Source organism: Heterobasidion irregulare, assembly GCF_000320585.1.
Source record: "Heterobasidion irregulare TC 32-1 unplaced genomic scaffold scaffold_03, whole genome shotgun sequence".
Lineage (NCBI taxonomy): Eukaryota > Fungi > Basidiomycota > Agaricomycetes > Russulales > Bondarzewiaceae > Heterobasidion > Heterobasidion irregulare.
Genome location: NW_009258199.1, coordinates 1,091,021 through 1,107,382, shown reverse-complemented (window position 1 = coordinate 1,107,382; position 16,362 = coordinate 1,091,021). Strand labels below are relative to the sequence as shown.

The 16,362-nt window shown below is 54.0% G+C and overlaps 6 protein-coding genes across 6 annotated transcripts; 4 read left to right on the top strand and 2 right to left on the bottom strand.

Annotated features, from left to right (window-relative positions):
• Positions 1 to 63: 63 nt before the first annotated feature.
• HETIRDRAFT_239532 (uncharacterized protein) lies at positions 64 to 1,294 on the bottom strand (the record flags this gene model as incomplete). Its single annotated transcript, XM_009545427.1, has 4 exons — positions 64 to 491; positions 583 to 913; positions 1,010 to 1,145; positions 1,200 to 1,294. Coding segments are annotated over 4 exons (990 nt in total), but the record flags the coding sequence as incomplete, so codon positions are not given.
• Positions 1,295 to 1,465: 171 nt separating this feature from the next.
• beta-e1 (glycoside hydrolase family 2 protein) lies at positions 1,466 to 5,214 on the top strand (the record flags this gene model as incomplete). The annotated part of the gene is made up of 12 exons (XM_009544973.1): positions 1,466 to 1,676; positions 1,736 to 1,872; positions 1,930 to 2,073; positions 2,175 to 2,237; positions 2,300 to 3,070; positions 3,137 to 3,469; positions 3,531 to 3,587; positions 3,653 to 3,755; positions 3,819 to 3,894; positions 4,008 to 4,734; positions 4,798 to 5,011; positions 5,076 to 5,214. The coding sequence occupies 12 exons, from the start codon at positions 1,466 to 1,468 to the stop codon at positions 5,165 to 5,167; spliced, it is 2,928 nt and encodes a 975-aa protein (XP_009543268.1). The 3' UTR covers positions 5,168 to 5,214.
• A 105-nt stretch (positions 5,215 to 5,319) lies between these two features.
• On the bottom strand, positions 5,320 to 5,575 carry HETIRDRAFT_170470 (uncharacterized protein; the record flags this gene model as incomplete). Its single annotated transcript, XM_009545426.1, has 3 exons — positions 5,320 to 5,352; positions 5,409 to 5,518; positions 5,566 to 5,575. The coding sequence occupies 3 exons, from the start codon at positions 5,573 to 5,575 to the stop codon at positions 5,320 to 5,322; spliced, it is 153 nt and encodes a 50-aa protein (XP_009543721.1).
• An 808-nt stretch (positions 5,576 to 6,383) lies between these two features.
• cyp54 (cytochrome P450 monooxygenase 54) lies at positions 6,384 to 8,787 on the top strand (the record flags this gene model as incomplete). The annotated part of the gene is made up of 14 exons (XM_009545425.1): positions 6,384 to 6,525; positions 6,579 to 6,676; positions 6,729 to 6,820; positions 6,879 to 6,922; positions 6,980 to 7,077; positions 7,172 to 7,326; positions 7,377 to 7,633; positions 7,696 to 7,762; positions 7,813 to 8,007; positions 8,060 to 8,089; positions 8,143 to 8,376; positions 8,443 to 8,475; positions 8,537 to 8,565; positions 8,627 to 8,787. 14 exons carry the CDS (start codon positions 6,384 to 6,386, stop codon positions 8,785 to 8,787), a joined length of 1,635 nt encoding a protein of 544 aa, XP_009543720.1.
• A 1,692-nt stretch (positions 8,788 to 10,479) lies between these two features.
• On the top strand, positions 10,480 to 12,647 carry cpm86 (cytochrome P450 monooxygenase 86; the record flags this gene model as incomplete). The annotated part of the gene is made up of 11 exons (XM_009545424.1): positions 10,480 to 10,615; positions 10,673 to 10,770; positions 10,823 to 10,914; positions 10,973 to 11,016; positions 11,073 to 11,170; positions 11,223 to 11,401; positions 11,453 to 11,709; positions 11,840 to 12,019; positions 12,070 to 12,385; positions 12,446 to 12,478; positions 12,539 to 12,647. 11 exons carry the CDS (start codon positions 10,480 to 10,482, stop codon positions 12,645 to 12,647), a joined length of 1,542 nt encoding a protein of 513 aa, XP_009543719.1.
• Positions 12,648 to 14,107: 1,460 nt separating this feature from the next.
• Positions 14,108 to 15,265, top strand: cyp88 (cytochrome P450 monooxygenase 88; the record flags this gene model as incomplete). Its single annotated transcript, XM_009545423.1, has 7 exons — positions 14,108 to 14,243; positions 14,297 to 14,394; positions 14,445 to 14,536; positions 14,625 to 14,642; positions 14,705 to 14,801; positions 14,867 to 15,045; positions 15,097 to 15,265. 7 exons carry the CDS (start codon positions 14,108 to 14,110, stop codon positions 15,263 to 15,265), a joined length of 789 nt encoding a protein of 262 aa, XP_009543718.1.
• Positions 15,266 to 16,362: the final 1,097 nt, after the last annotated feature.

Here is a 16,362-nt window from a genome sequence, read left to right as displayed (position 1 = left end):
CAAGCCCTCCCTCAGCACCGCGTCGCCTGACCCCGACCCTGGCCCCGGGGCGCGCCCGCTCTGCTTCCTGAGGCCCAAGATCGTCGCGCACCGCACCTCCCCGCGCTGGCCCCAGCCGTCGACCGCGGGCCGAAAGGCGGCGTAGAGCGCCCACCCGTCGCGGTTGAGGGCGTCCGCGTCCGCGTAGCTCGCGGCGAGGAGGCGCAGCGCGCCGAGCACCGCGGGGGCGGTGTGCTTGAGCGCGCGGGCGATGTAGGCGTGCGCGGCGCCGGGCGGGGCGGGGCCCGCGTGCGCGGAGGGGGAGAGGGCGAGGGCGCGCCAGGTGCCCGCGGCGGTTTGGAGGAGGGGGACGCGGCGGGAGAGGAGGGTGACGTAGGGCTGGGCGCCGTGCGGGGAGGCGTCGGCGGCGGCGAGGGTGTAGGGCTGGGTGGTGGGGAATATGTTGAGGGCGACGCCTTTGGAGATGGCGTTCATTTCTGTGTAGACGGAGGCTGGGGGCGTGGTGAGCGGGTGGATATGGGCGATGGGTTGGGGAAGGAAGTGGGAGTGGAGTGGGAGTGGGAGTGGGAGTGGGGGACGCACCGATGCTGAGGGCTTCTGCGCGCTGGAAGCCGAGGCGCTCGGCGACGATGAAGGCCCACGCCATCATGATCGGGGCGCGGTTGACGACGGTGGACTTGGTGGCGAGGGCGGCTTCGTCGAGGAGCTCGTCGAAGTCGAGGGTGCTCAGCTCGGTGGCGTCCTCTGCGGAGCGCTCGGGGAGGAACTCGTTCGTGGAGAGATCGGCGGCGGGTGCACGTTTGCGGCGCTTTTTGGGCCGCGGCGGGGGAGATTTGGGCGGGGGCGCGGCGGGTGTGTGAGGCCCCGAGGAGAGATATCGGTCGCGCGCCAGACGCACCTTGGACGGCCCTGCCTGCATGCTCGCATCGCGTTCCTCCTCGGCGGCTGCCCCCGTACTTGGGCCGGCGGCCTTGCGCTTCTTGCCCTCCGCGAGCTTGGAATCGTGGACGGCTTGCGCGCGGTACCCGGCCTTGGCGATGGCGGCGAGGACGAGCTTGCGATCGTCCTTGTCGGCGATGCCGAGGTTTGCGAGCTCGAGGTTGGTGAGTCGGCCGAGGCGGGCGGGGGTGTTGTGCTGTTTGTATCTGTGGGCGGGGGTGAGTGCATGCACGGTGCACGGGGAACGGACATCAGCTGACATCTTTGCGGCGACGGCCATCGCGCGTGTGATGGGGAGGTTGCTGGCCGTGAGGAGCTGGAGGAAGGCCTGGAGCGAGAGCGGCTGGCCGTCCATCGTCGTCGCAGGGAGAGCGAGCGCTGACATCACGCGGCCCTCTTCTCGGGGCTGTACGTGTTTCTCCGCGACTTCCTGCCCATCGTGCGCGGTCACCTGCCGCGACACCCAGCTTAAGTACCCGTCGTGCGCGATGGCCCACGCGTCCTCCTTCGTTTCTCTCGCATCGCCATGGGTCGACTCCGACGCTTGGGACTCCTGCTCTCTGCCCTCGCATGTCTCCACGGTCGCGCCTTTGCCGACGTTTTCAGCCTCTCCGATCTCTCTTGGTCGCTCAGCAATCAGAACGGCTCGGTCGTCGTACCGGGCTCGCTTCCCTCCCAAGTGCATCTCGACCTCATGAAGGCCGGAGTCATCACCGAGCCCTTGCTGGAGCTCAATGGTGCGCATATACTCTGCCGTTCTGCGGCATACGCGCCGACCGTCGGCTCTACTCTCCAGACTTCACTCAAAGGTGGATCACAAACGACAACTGGACGTACACCGCAGACGTTTCCTCTTTCGTCCGCTCAAACGCGTTTAAGAACGCGCAAAAGACCCTTCTTGTCTTCTACGGAATCGATACCATTGCGAACATCGTACGCAGCCATGCTTGCACGTCCCAGCACTGAGGCCTTAATATATGCGCTGCCAAGACCCTCGCCGGCCAGCCCGTCGCGTGGGTCAGCAACCAGTTCCAGCAGTACGTCTTCGACGTGTCCGATATCCTCGCGAGTCCCCAACGCAAAAACACGAACCTCACCGTCGCCTTCGAATCCGCTTGGTGGTATGGTCTCAACGTCACCGCCAGGCCGGATGCGGAGCATTTCCCGGTGACCGGTGATGTGCGCGTTGTTCTCGCATGATTTGCGTCGCTCAGAGGGGCTCATGTGTTACGTAGTTCGAGTATCCTGGCGTGCGCATGTGGATCCGAAAAATCCAGTCAGACTTTGGGTGGGACTGGGTCCGTATTTCTTTCCCTGTGCTCAAGCTATCTTTGATCATCGAACGTGTCGCCCATGGCAGGGACCCGCATTTGTCCCCTCGGGCATTCACAAACCTGCGTACTTCATCACTCTGTCAGATCCGAGCGACCCCAAAGCGTCAGACACAGATGCCTCGCGAACGTCTTCGTCGAGCTCGCCGATCCTGATCTCCGAGTCCTCGATCGACATCTTCAAGCAAGGATACGTCGCAGCAACAGGCGACCCGCCCGACGAGACCGCGCCGTGGGTCGTGAACGTGTCGCTTGCGGTGCACTCCGTCGTCGACGCGCTGTCGCCCTCGCTCACGCTGTCCATCGCTGAACTCGGCCTGACGTCGCACCCGATCGCTCTGCCGCCCATTCGAGCGAGTTCCGCAGGGTCTCATAGTGTGGTGAGCGTGCCCACCTGGCTCAGCACCGCCGACTGGACGATCCACGACAACGTCCCCGAGCGCTGGTATCCACACAACCTCGGCACGCCGAAGCTCTACAACCTCACGCTCACGCTCGATCTCCACCTCTCCGAGTCTCGCCCCTTTGACAACAGCACGTCACGCTCAGGCGCTGGCTCGATCACGCTCACGACGCCCGTGGGGTTCCGAACGATCCGGCTCGCGCAGACGCGGTACCCCGACGCGGAAGTCGCCGCACGCGGCATCACGCCAGGGGACCAGTGGCATTTTGAGGTGAACGGCAAGGCGTTCTACGCGCTGGGGACGAACATCATCCCGTTCGACCCGTTTTACGCGCGCATCACGGACGCGCAGGTCGCGTGGGTGCTGGAGAGCGCGGTCCGGAGCGGGCAGAACATGGTGCGCCGCAGTTCTGGATGCGGTCGGATTTGGGTTCGCCGCTGACTCGACGGACCGGGTGCACAGCTGCGCGTGTGGGGCGGCGGGGTGTACCAGCCGTCGAGCACGTCGGTGGGGACGACGCTGGCCTATCCGCCGCATGTGACGGACACGTACTCGTTCTACGCGACGTGCGACGCGCTCGGGATCCTCGCGTGGTCCGAGTTTATATTCTCCGACGCGCTGTATGCGCTTGACGACTGGCTGCTTGACTCGGTGGACGTCGAGGTGCGTCAGAACGTGCGCAGGGTGAACCGGCACGCGAGCAATGTGCAGTGGGCGGGCGGGAACGAGATCGAGGGCATCGTGCAGGGGGTGAATGTGAGTGGGGTGGCAGACGCGAAGCACTATCTGGATGAGGTGAGTGGGAATTGCGTGCGTGTTGGTTGGTTTATTAATGAGGAGATTCGACCTTGGGCAGTATGTCACTCTGTTCCAGGATATTCTACACGATACGGCGTACGACGAGACCAATTCAGTGAGTTTCGTGGTCGGCGGAATGCACATAACTCTTCCTGTACGCAATTTTCTGACGTGGACCAGGTTCCGTACACGGATTGTTCGACGACACACGGGGTGCTAAGTATCGACCCCTTGATTCTGAGATTCGCGAACGGGACGCCGGGCGAGATCTACGGGAACAGCGGTACGTGGTCCGATGTACAATGCAACATGGGTTCGCTCACAAGGGCTGGTGTATGTTCGGTAGAACGATACAACTATGACGGTTCGCAAGCTTTCAATTACAGCACGTTCCCTGTTTCTCGGTGCGTCGTTCCGGTGCTGTATCTGATGAGCATTATGATGACGGATGTATTTTTAGGTTTGTCAACGAATTCGGGTAAATCTTTCCGACGAAAAGTGATTCGACGACTGACTGGCATTGACACCGCCCTAGCTTCCATTCTCAGCCGTCGTTTTACAGCTGGGAGGAGGTCCTCACGTCCCCGGATGACTTTTCCTTCAACTCGACTGTGGTCGCCTCGCGCGATCATCACCCGCCCGCCGGAAGCCTGGCGTTCCCGAATCCGAACGCTGCGCAGGGGCAAGCGCAGATGACGACCGCCGTCGAGCTCTGGCTACCGACGCCCGGCACGTCCGACTCGAACCAGACGTTCGCCCAGTGGTGCTGGAGCACGCAAATCTTCCAGGCGATGACGATGGGCTCGCAGATCGCGTGGTACCGGCGCGGGGCGGGACAGGGCGAGAACAACCTCGGCGCGCTCGTGTGGCAGCTGAACGACATCTGGCAAGGCGCGAGCTGGAGCAGCATCGAGTACTCGGGCCGGTGGAAGGTGCTGCAGTACACGCTGAGCAGCGTGTATCAGCCCGTCGTGATCAACGCGTTCTGGACGCCAACGAACGCGAGCTTGGAGATCGTCGTCACGTCGGACCGGTGGGAGGCGGTGCGGGGCGCTGCGCAGTGGACGTGGTTCGATTGGGAGGGCAACGCGCTGGAGACGGCGCGCAAGGCGTTTGTGGTGCCGAGCTTGAACAACTCGGTGCTGTTTCGGGGGCAGGGGCTGGAGAGCATCTTGCCGAAGGGTAAGGGCGCGTCTGAGGTGTGGCTGTTGCTGAACGTGACGGCGGAGGTGGACGGCGGGACGGTCACGAGCGAGCAGTTTGTACGCGTCTCCTCTCGGGCCTCGCTCTTGCTATGTTTCCTTCGCTCATATGTGGTGTGTTAGTTCACGCCTGCGTCTTTGGCGACCGCACCGCTCGTCGATCCGCAGATCAGCGTCACGCACGGCGGCGGTCTGACGTTCACGCTGTCGGCCAAGGGGGGCGTCGCGCCGTGGACGTGGCTAGATCACCCGGCGGGTTCGGTCGGGTACTTCGTCGACGCCGTTACGGGCGTCCCGTCGAACGGGTTCTACCTTGTCCCGGGAATGGACAGGACAGGTGCGTCTTGCTTGCCGGCCGGTCTTGTGGTTGTTGGCGCTGAGGTCGTTCCTGTGACGGACAGTGTCGTTTGTGTACAATGGGGCGGTGTCGAAGAGCGAGCCGGATCCAGACGAGTTTGTGGTGAGGTCGTTGTGGAATAACACGCATGTGTAAATAGCGGTGGAAGAAGCCGGATTGTAACAACAGGTTTTCTTATTCGGAGTGCAGATCAAGTGCAACATATATAATATTCGCCAGGCAGTGAGTCTCTAGTCGTTGCTGCGCGCACAATGCAGGTATCACAGGGTGCGAAAAAAAAACATACCTCATTCGGTTCTAACTTTGTCACATGGTGTCCGCTACATTGACATATTCAGCTTTAGGGAATGCTTAGGCGCAAATAATCTAAAAATACCTTCCTGATAATCAGCCGATTGAAAAATTCCATACCTCTGACAGATGTCGCCACTGCCAAGATGCGACTGTTGTTTTTTCGTAGAGCGCTCCGCTTTGGATGCCTCTGGCCTGTGACATTGGTCAGTCGCGAGTTTCATGACGCACATCGGGCATACCTCCACTCATCGAAGCCAATCTCCAACCTATGCCCGACTGCACGCAGCCCCACCTTGTCTCGAGCACGGAGTTGACTCCTCCTGAGATGACCTCAGTGGATTAGCGAATCACTGAACAGTCAAACCCTAGGCTAATTATACAAGTGTGTGACGGTGAGGTCTCGCGGTGTGATTGGCTCCCTCGAAAGGCTTGTAATTCTTAATAGGAGCTCGTCTGCTTCGACGAACAATGGCTTGGACAAACGATATCCACTCATCTTCCTTCCTCAAAGCATCACCTGCTCCTTTAAATGTCGGCACATGACGTCCAGAAGGCCGTAATTCGCACCCCGGAGTGCGTTCACTTACCCGAGCTCAGTTGTCTAGACGATTGTGTCGCATTCGTGGTTTCGCGGAGCTTGTTGGCGGCGCTAGCGCGATGTCAATGGACGCTTCCTGGTATCGCCGAGTGCGGCGATACCATCTATCGCACTGGCAACATCGTCCTTCGATGGGATTCTGCGTGCGCGGACAAACACGATATTGCCTCATCATGGAGTTTCGGGCTGTGGAGAAGCACATAGAGTGTGAGCCTCGACGGGATGTCGACATTTTCAGGGCGCTTGTACACGTTCTCGTCTTCGGCGAGTGGCTCATGCTGCCTGAATGGGCGAGGGGAATAGGATCCGTTCCCATGAAACATCTTGAGCCCCACAAGAGCTTGATCAATCGACCCCACGCGAGGTATAAAGGTTCAGTGTCTGTATTGCTCGTATCGTAACCTTTCATAGACTGGTTGTCCCTTGTAGCAATCTGCCCTTCCTTTACTCTTCTCTCCAATGACTATGCTCGCTGTGCAATTCGCCGCTGGCCTTTTTGCGGCGTGCGGGACAGCCTTGGTATGGAAGTTGGTCGTTCGCTGGGTGAAGCAGGCGCCCCTCCGGAATATTCCTGGTCCTCCCAGCAAGTCTCTCTGGTCAGGTCAGTCTTGTCATGTCTGTCGTACGATGCTCGCGACCTAGAACGATGTCCAGGAAATATGGGTGAAGTTTTTGATCTTCGCGGTTGGAAATTCCATGCCGACATCGCGGCCAAATATGGGAGAATCGTAAAGCTCAATGGTATCCTTGGAGTGAGTACGAAGATGGAAGAATTTCTGTTGGTCATGCTCAACTTTGTCACAGGACGCCTTCCTCTACGTCAGTGATACCCGGGCGCTCTATCAGATACTCATCAAAGATCAATATACATTCGAAGAACCATCGGAAGTAATAGAGTGCGGGATATTTTCCCATCTGCAGGTGGACTCAATAGGCGAATAACGTGTTTTTTAGGATGAATAAGCTCGTCTTTGGTCCGGGTTTGGTGTCGGCTCTGGGTGGGTATTTTGACGCAAGATATCCCTAACAAAATGATGTCAATGTATCTCTCACAGGGGAAGATCATAAGCGACAGAGGAAACTCCTGACCCCCGTGTTTTCTAGCAGCCACATGCGCTACATGACTCCCATATTTGATCGGATAGCCCACCAAGTAAGCGCTTACATCTCGATTGTCAAATGAAGCCTCATCGTCGTGTTGTTGTATACCCCTTTTTCAATAGCTTCGAGCCGTCCTAACCGAACAGGTTGAGAACGAAAAGGGAAGGGCCGAAATCGACATGATGGATTGGATGACTCGTGCCGCTCTTGAGATCATTGGCCAAGGAGGGCTTGGGTACTCATTTGACAGTATGGACGTCAACGCCAAAAATGTGTATGCCAACGCAACGAAGAACCTCCTGTGAGTAGCGTCTACATCGCTCTGTGCGTTTATTAATGCGTTCTTGACAGACCGACGGTTACGTCCCCTAAGATGATGATTGCAGGACAGTTCCTGCCGTGGGCAGTCAAGGTTGGAAATGCCGCCTTCCGAAAATTTGCAGCGAAATATATTCCATGGAAAGAATGGCAAAATCTCGTCGGGATTGTGGACGTCATGGATCGCACTTCTCGACATGTGTTCGATAGTAAGAAAAGGGCTCTGGAGATGGGTGATGAGGCCGTCTTGAAGCAAGTTGGAGAAGGGAAGGATCTCACGAGTATTCTTCGTACGTACCTGCCGCTTTTATCGAGAGACATGGCCTGACGGATCCTGAATTCGCTACACCAGTGAAAGCAAACATGGATGTCGCGGAGGAGGATCGTCTTCCCGAGTCCGAACTGGTAGCTCAAATGAAGTGAATATTTGCCCTTCTATATATTATAGCTTCTGCTGATATCTCAATAGCACTTTGATATTTGCAGCTATGGATACCACATCCTCCGCCCTCTCTCGGATTCTTCAACTGCTCACCGAGAACCCATCAGTTCAAGACAAGCTGCGCGCGGAATTGACCGAGGCTACAGCCAATGGTGATCTGAACTACGATAGCCTCAACGCGCTCCCGTACCTCGAAGCCGTAGTACGGGAAACCCTCAGGCTGTGTGTGTTTTCACAGTTCATCGAGGATATCCTGATTTATATCATTTCACAGACATCCTCCAGCTGTCTCTGTCAACCGAACGTAAGTTCATTGAGTCGAGCATGCAAGAGAAATATGTTGAAAGTTTTATGCAGCTGTCGTAAGGACACAATGCTGCAGCTCGGGACACCAATCATAGGGGTCGACGGGAAAAAAATGTCGGAAATATTTGTCCCCAACAACACGAGCATTATCATCAGCATTCTCTCTGTCAATAGAGACCCAGGCATCTGGGGCCCCGATGTGATGGAGTGGAAGCCCGAGAGATGGCTTGCGCCACTGCCTTCCAGTGTAACGGATGCTCACATTCCCGGAGTCTATGCCAATACGTATGTCATCTGCTTCTAGGGCTCTCAAGCATAAGGCATTGTGACTCACAATTCTCATCAAAACAGGTTAACGTTCCTGGGTGGAGGCCGTGCATGCATGTAAGCAGCCTTAATTTCCACCCTTGCTATGGTAAAAATTGACCGTCGGAGGATGACACAGCGGATTCAAGTTTTCTCAGTTGGAAATGAGTCAGTCTATTCCACTGATCGTGAGGTGAACGCTAACGATAAGCTCTGCGTTCACTTTTAGAGGTGATACTTGCGGCTCTGCTGCCCGCTTTTCAGTTTGCACCATCCAAGAAGCACATTTCCTGGACCATGGGAGGGGTCTCTGGGCCCGTAGTAGAGGGATCGTCACAGCCAACCATGCCCCTCGTGCTGACGTTGGTGAAAGGCAAAAACGGTGTGTGACCCGTTGCACACGCAATATAGCTGAGGAGCTGGCCATGTATCTGCCCTACCGTCTCGTTTATTTGTATCATTACTTGTGGTTGTACTCTTCGAAGACTTGTTTGCACGCAGCCGAACCAAGAGAATGTATCACGACAAATTTGTTAGATCCTATCGGTGGAATCGTCTAGTGTTGTGAGATCTCGTTATGTTCTGGTTATGCTCGACCGTCGCTGAGTTTAAACTTACTCGGTAACACCCTGCTAGACCTTGCTGGCAAAACCTCGTCTGTGAAGTTTGTCTCGGTCATTTCCCATCGTCGTCCTCCTCTCCAAGGATTCCCTGGTCCACCCGTTCCCTGAGTGCATACATGCGTGTAATCTATATCGGAGAAACCCAGTCCCGCAATTCATAATTATTTGGCATCTAATGCGACACGGAACACCGCAAGCTTGCTTCCTGAGCATAGCAACAATATAGGCATCCTCCAAATCCATTTTATCAGCTGCACGCAAACTTCAATACTCTTGACTGGATAGAGTTAACGATCACCTACATAAAGACGCTGCAGTGTTTGAAGACATGTATCGTTACCTCCGGAACGCCTAAAATTGGGGTCGACATGAAGAAATTGTCAGAGATCTTCATCCCGGGCCGCAGATACAGGTATCATTTCCTTTCTGTTTCTTTTCTGATACGATACTGTGCTCATACTAGGTAGGCGATGCGTCGATGCGTCAGTTCACTCTGACTTTTGGCGACCGTACCGCCTGTCGACCTGCGGATCAGCATCGCGCACGGCGGCAGCCTGTCATTCACGCTGTCGGCCAAGGGGGCTCAGTCGAATTTCCAGTCGACGCTGCCACGTGCGTCCCATTAAGGGTTCCACCTCGTCCCAGTAATGGACCAGACAGGTATGTCGTGCTTGCCGGCCTTGTGGTAGTTGGCGTTGAGGTCATTCTGTAGCATATAGTGTCGGTTGTGTTCAATGGGACGTTTTTGAAGAGAAGGCCAGATCCAGATGTGTTCGTGGTGAGGTCGTTGTGAAACAACACGCATGTATGAATAGCGGCGGCAGAAGCCGAAGCCTTACAGCAGGTTTTTTTTTCCTTTTCCGAAGTACGGATCAATTGCAAGGTAGTAAATCTCTCGCTCGGTACTCATGATGCTTTTCAATCAGCATGTTAGTCGCTGGCATATGATGCACACATCACAGATCAGAAAAATCACCCGTCTGGTTGGTTTCAATTATCGTCGTCTGGCGCCTAATTGAAGGTTTCTCCTACCTCTGACAGATGTCACTCCTATCTTTGGATGTCGAAATGCGACCGTGCATCATCTATTGTCGTTTCGTAGGCACTCTGCCTCCGGATCCCTTTGTCATGTGGCATTGGTGAGTCATGAGTTTCATGATGCACTTCGGGCATACCTTCACTCATCGAGACTCGACCTCCAACACATGCCCGCCGGCACGCAGCCTTACCTTGTCTCGGGCCCGAGGTTGACTCGTCCCGTGATGGCTCGTCTTGTGACGGCCTGAGTATTGAGTCGACTAATGACTCACCGAACATAACAGGAAAGGTTCCGCAATGTGAATGGCTGATTAACTGACTCCGCGCGAGATATAAATAATCGGTGTCTCTGGTGCTCAAATCGTAACATCCTGTAGCTTTTCGTTGAACTCTCCTTCTTCAAGTGCTTATCGCAATTACTATGATCACTGTGCAATCTACTGCGTACCTTCTTGCGGCTTGCGGGATGGCCTTGATGTGGAAGTTGGTCACTCGCAGGATGAAGCAAGCGTCCCTCCGGAATATTCCTGGCCCTCCGAGCAAGTCTCTCTGGTCGGGTCAGTCTGCATGTTTCTGTGATGTGCGACCTTTGCGACTCACGGAACGGCGTTCAGGAAACATGAGCGAAGTCCACGATCCTCATGGCTGGAAATTTCACGCCAATATTGCGGCCAAATTTGGCAGAGTAGTGAAAATCAACGGCATTCTGGGCGTGCGTACAAGGACAGACGAACTGTTGTCGGCCATGCTCAACTTTATCACAGGACACCTTCCTCTACGTCAGCGATACTCGTGCGCTCTATCAGATACTCATCAAAGACCCTGATGTATTCGAAGAACCTTCAATGCTGATCGAGTAAGGGATTTTCTTTTATCTGTAGGTGAACTCAATAGGTGATGAATGCGGTTTCCAGGATGAATAAGCTCATATTTGGGCCGGGTATAGCATCGGCTCTAGGTGAGTAATTCGACATAAGATATCCCGAAAACGGTGTCAATGTGCTTCTTTAACAGGGGAAGACCACAAGCGACAGAGGAAACACCTGACCCCCGCGTTTTCTACCAGACACTTGCACCACATGTTTCCCATATTTGATCGGATAGCTCACCAAGTGAAAACTTACATCTTGATGGTCAAATGAAGCCTCATCATTATATTGCCAGCTTCGGGACGTCTTAATAGTCAAGATCGAGAACGAAAAGGGAAGGGCCGAAGTCGACATGATGGATTGGATGTCCCGTGCTGCGCTCGAAATCATCGGTCAAGGAGGGCTTGGATACTCATTTGACAGTATGAACGTCAACGCCAAAAATGTGTATGCCAACGCAACGAAGCACCTCCTGTGAGCAGCGTCTACGTCGCCCTGTGCGATTACTCACGCGATTCTCAACAGACCGACGATTGCGTCCCCTAAGATGATGATCACAGGACAGTTCCTGCCTTGGTTGGTCAAGATCGGAAATGCCGCCTTCCGAAAATTTGCGGCGAAATATGTTCCATGGAAAGAATGGCAAAATCTCGTCGGGATTGTGAAGATCATGGATTACACTTCTCGACATGTGTTCGATAGTAAGAAAAGGGCTCTGGAGATGGGCGATGAGGCCGTCTTGAAGCAGGTTGGAGAAGGGAAGGATATTTTGAGTGTTCTTCGTACGTGTTCATGCCATGGAGGAAGATCGTCTTCCTGAGTCCGAATTGCTATCTCAAATGAAGTAAAATTTCATCCTGCCATGATGTTTTATCGCCTACTGATATTTCAATAGCACTTTGATATTTGCAGCTTCGGATAGCACATCTTCGGCCCTCTCTCGAATTCTTCACATACTCGCCGAGAACCCGTCAGCTCAAGACAAACTTCGTGCAGAATTGTCCAAGGCTACGACCGATGGTAGCCTAGATTTCGATGACCTAAACGTGCTCCCATATCTCGAAGCTGTGGTACGGGAAACTCTCAGGCTGTGTGTGTTTTCACAGTTCATCGAGGATATCCTGATTTATATCATTTTGTAGATATCCTCCACTTGCGATTTCCAACCGAACGTAAGTGCACTGGGTCGAGGATGCAAGAGTATTCACTGAGCGCTTCTTGCAGCTGTCGCAAAGACACGATGTTGCAGCTTGGGACACCGACTATCGGGGTCGACGGACAAAAGATTTCGGAAATCTTCGTCCCGAACAACACAGGCATCATCATCAGCATCCTCTCCGTTAATCGAGATCCAGGCATCTGGGGCCCGGATGTGATGGAGTGGAAGCCCGAGAGATGGCTCGCGCCACTGCCTCCCAATGTCAAGGAGTCTCGTATTCCGGGAGTCTACGCCAACACGTATGCCATCTATTTTTCAAGCCCTAATGACATCATGACTCACGATTCTGATCCCAACAGTATGACATTCCTTGGTGGAGATCATTCATGCATGTAAGCAGCCTCGAATCTCACCCTCACTATACCTGTGCTGACTGTCGGTGAATGCTGCAGTGGCTTTAGGTTTTCTCTGTTGGAAATAAGTCAGTCTTTTACAATGACTGAGAGGGGACTAGTTCTGGTGAATGCTTACTCAAAACTTTGTGCTCGCTTTCAGAAATAGTACTGGCGGCTCTGCTACCCGCCTTCCGCTTCGCTCCATCCAAGACGCGCATCTCTTGGTCTATGGGAGGTGTCTCTGGGCCATTGGTAGAGGGATCGTCCCAGCCAACTATGCCTCTCGTTTTAACATCGGCGAAAGAGGGGATTGGTGAGTAACTGGTTGCACACGCAACATGGTCGAAGAATTGGCCATGGATTCATTTCATCGTCTTGTATCAAATGCTTGTACCTTCAATATTTCACGGCAGTCTCGGCCTTATTGGCCGCTAAATTCCGCCGGTCAGTCAAGGAAGCAGCATCGCTGAGTCTGGCTGAGCTTGTATGCCGTCCCTTCGGGCTTTCCCGGGAAACACTTATTAGTCTTCAGTGAGGCTCGACCCCAAACGCTGAAATACTAGACGTTGAAAGTGAGATCTTTGAGACTTGTTCACTACCCGGCTACTGGTTGACTAGAGGCAAAAGAAAGACCTGCAGCGATAGATGGGAGAAGGGACAAGTTCCTGTATGTTGTCAGCTAATTCGTCGAAGGCCGAGATGCGACCGTGTTGTCTCTTCGTAAATGCTCCGCCTTCGATCATTCTCGCCTAAAATACCGGTAAGTTGCAAATTTCATGATACACATTAGGTATACCACCACTCATCGAGTCCCCATTCTCTAACACACGCCCGACCACATGCGGTCCCGCCTTGTCTTGTCGTGCTGTCATGACCTCGATGTGAAGTCGGTGAGCAGGTTCTTACCAATTGACCCCCTGGCTATTGATACGAGTGTGTGCCAGTAGCCGCCGCGATGCGAACGACCGCTTGGAAAAGGCCCTGTCAGCTCCGGACACCAATCAGTGAGCCGTAAGACTGCCGTGAGGCAATCGACATCTAATGTTCTGCCTGTCTATCCGGATTTCGGCATAGAATATCAAGAAGACTGCGAGTCGCATTTCAGAGTACGTTGAATTACCAATGGTCAAATTGCAGTTCACGATGCCGCGTTCAAGCCCTGAGGAGCGGATTGTCGGCGCTAAGCCTGCGCTTTGTTTGTCGCCCGTTGTCACTGTATTCTATCGCCGACTACGGCGATATCAACTATCCAAGTGAGCACTGTCGTCCTTCGACGGACTTTGCACCGCAGCTAACAGCGTGTTGTGACATCATGGAGTTTCGGCCTGTGTGAAAATATAGTTCTTCAACAGGGATTTGCACGTGCCATGACTCCATATTGTCACATCATGGAGTTTCGGCCTGTGGAGGAGGCACCGAGTATAAAGAGCATCGACAACATGACAATAATTTGGGTCGCTTGCCCACGTTCTCAGCTTCGACGAGGGGCTCGTCGTGCCCGAACTGGCGAGCGTAATAGGATTCTTTCCCATGAAGCCTCTGGAGCCCCACGAGAGCTGGCCGACGACGTTCTTTGTACTATAAAGTACCAGTGTCTCGATTGCTCAAATCCTCACAGCGATCATTATGCTTGCTGTGGAAATAGCTGTTAGCCTACTTGTTGCCTGCGGGATATCGTTGATATGGAAGGTGGTCACTCGCTGGGTCAAGCAGACCCCGCTCCGCAATATTCCCGGACCTCCCAGCAAGTCTCTCTGGTCGGGTCAGTGTTATCATTTGCGTTGCACGGGTTTCGCGATTTTGAACAGTCTCCAGGTAATATGAGCCAAGTTCATGATCACCACGGCTGGAAATTCCATGCCGATATTGCGGCCGACTATGGCAGAATTGTGAAACTCAGCGGGATCCTCGGCGTGAGTACTTGTGCACCAGGACATTTTTTTTGGGCTTATACTCTTTACAGGACTCCTTCCTCTACGTCAGCGATACTCGGTCGCTCTATCAGATCCTCTTCAAAGACTCAGCTGCTTTCGAAGAACCGTCAGAATTGATCGAGTAAGGCGCTTTTTTCTATCTGCAAGGGGGGACTACACAAGTGATTGACTGTGCCTCTCAAGGACGAATAAGCTCATATTTGGTCAAGGTCTGGCGTCGACTCTAGGTGAGTAGTTCGATGCGACGATATCCGAAAACAGTGTTTCGATGTATCTCTTCAACGACAAGGGACCACCACAAGCGACAGAGGAAACTCCTGAACCCTGTATTTTCTAGCAGCCACATGCGCTACATGACCCCGATATTCGATCGGATAGCCCACCAAGTGAGCGCTTCGATTTTAAGGATCACCTACAAGCTCGTCATCGTATCGTTTTCTCTCTTCTGTAGCTTCGGGACATCCTGTCAGGAAAGGTCGGGGACGGTAATGGAAAGGCCGAGGTCGACATCATGGATTGGATGACGCGCGCTGCTCTCGAGATTATAGGTCAAGGCGGGCTCGGGTACTCGTTCGACACCATGAACGTCAACGCCAACAATGCATACGCTAATGCTACGAAGACCCTCCTGTAAGCAGCCTCCACGTTGCCCTGTGCGTTTAATAACGCGATTCTCGACAGACCGACAATTGCATCTCCTCACATGACAGTTCCTGCCGTATGTGGTCAAGGTCGGAAACACCGCTTTCCGAAGGCTCGCCGCCCGATATCTCCCATGGAAAACATGGCAATAACTTGTCGGCATCGTGGATGTCATGGATCATACTTCTCGCGACGTATTCGAGAGTAAGAAAAAGGCTATGGAGATGGGCGATGAGGCCGTCTTGCAGCAGGTGGGAGAAGGGAAGGATATCACCAGCGTTCTGAGTACGTATTTGTTGCTTTATCGAGGGACATAACCTGACAGATCTTGAAGTGAAAGCAAATCTGGACGCCGCGGAAGAGGACCGCCTTCCCGAGTCCGAGCTGGTAGCACAAATGAGGTGAGTGTCCGTGCTGCCTCGATGTTATAACCCTTGCTGAATTTCCACTAGTACCTTGATATTTGCGGCTATGGATACAAAATCCTCTGCCCTCTCTCGAATTCTTTAAATACTCATCGAAGACCAATCAGCTCAGGACAAGCTTCGTGCGGAACTGTCCGAGGCTACGGCCAATGGTAACCTGAACTTCGACGATATCAACGCGCTCCCGTACCTCGAAGCAGTAGTAAGGGAAACCCTGAGGCTGTATGTCTGTGATACCGTGCATGGAGTATATTCCGATTTATCTCATTTCGCAGGCACCCTCCGGCTGTGACTGTCAGCCGAACGTGAGTGCATATGGTCGAGGATGCAAGGGTCACACAGGAATATACTGAGAATCTCACCCAGCTGTCGCAAGGATACGATGTTGCAGCTCGGGACACCGATTATCGGGGTCGACGGGAAGAAGATGTCGGAGGTCCTCGTCCCCAGCAACACGGGCATCATCATCAGCATTCTCTCCGTCAACAGAGATCCAGGCATCTGGGGCCCGGATGTGATGGAGTGGAAGCCCGATAGATGGCTCGCGCCACTGCCTCCCATTGTCAAGGAGTCTCGTATTCCGGGAGTCTACGCCAATACGCATGCAATCTATTTTTCGAGCATAAGTCATCATGACTGACGATCCTGATCCCGACAGAATGACATTCCTGGGCGTAGGTCGTTCATGCATGTAAGCAGCGCTGAATCCCGCATCATCTCGACTCGAGCTGACAACCAGCGAACGCTGCAGCGGTTTCAAGTTTTCTCAGCTGGAAATCAGTCAGTCAATCACACAGACTGTGAGAGAAACACTAACGCTTCAAATCCACTTTCAGAGGTGATCCTCGCGGCCCTGCTCCCCATGTTCCACTTCACGCCC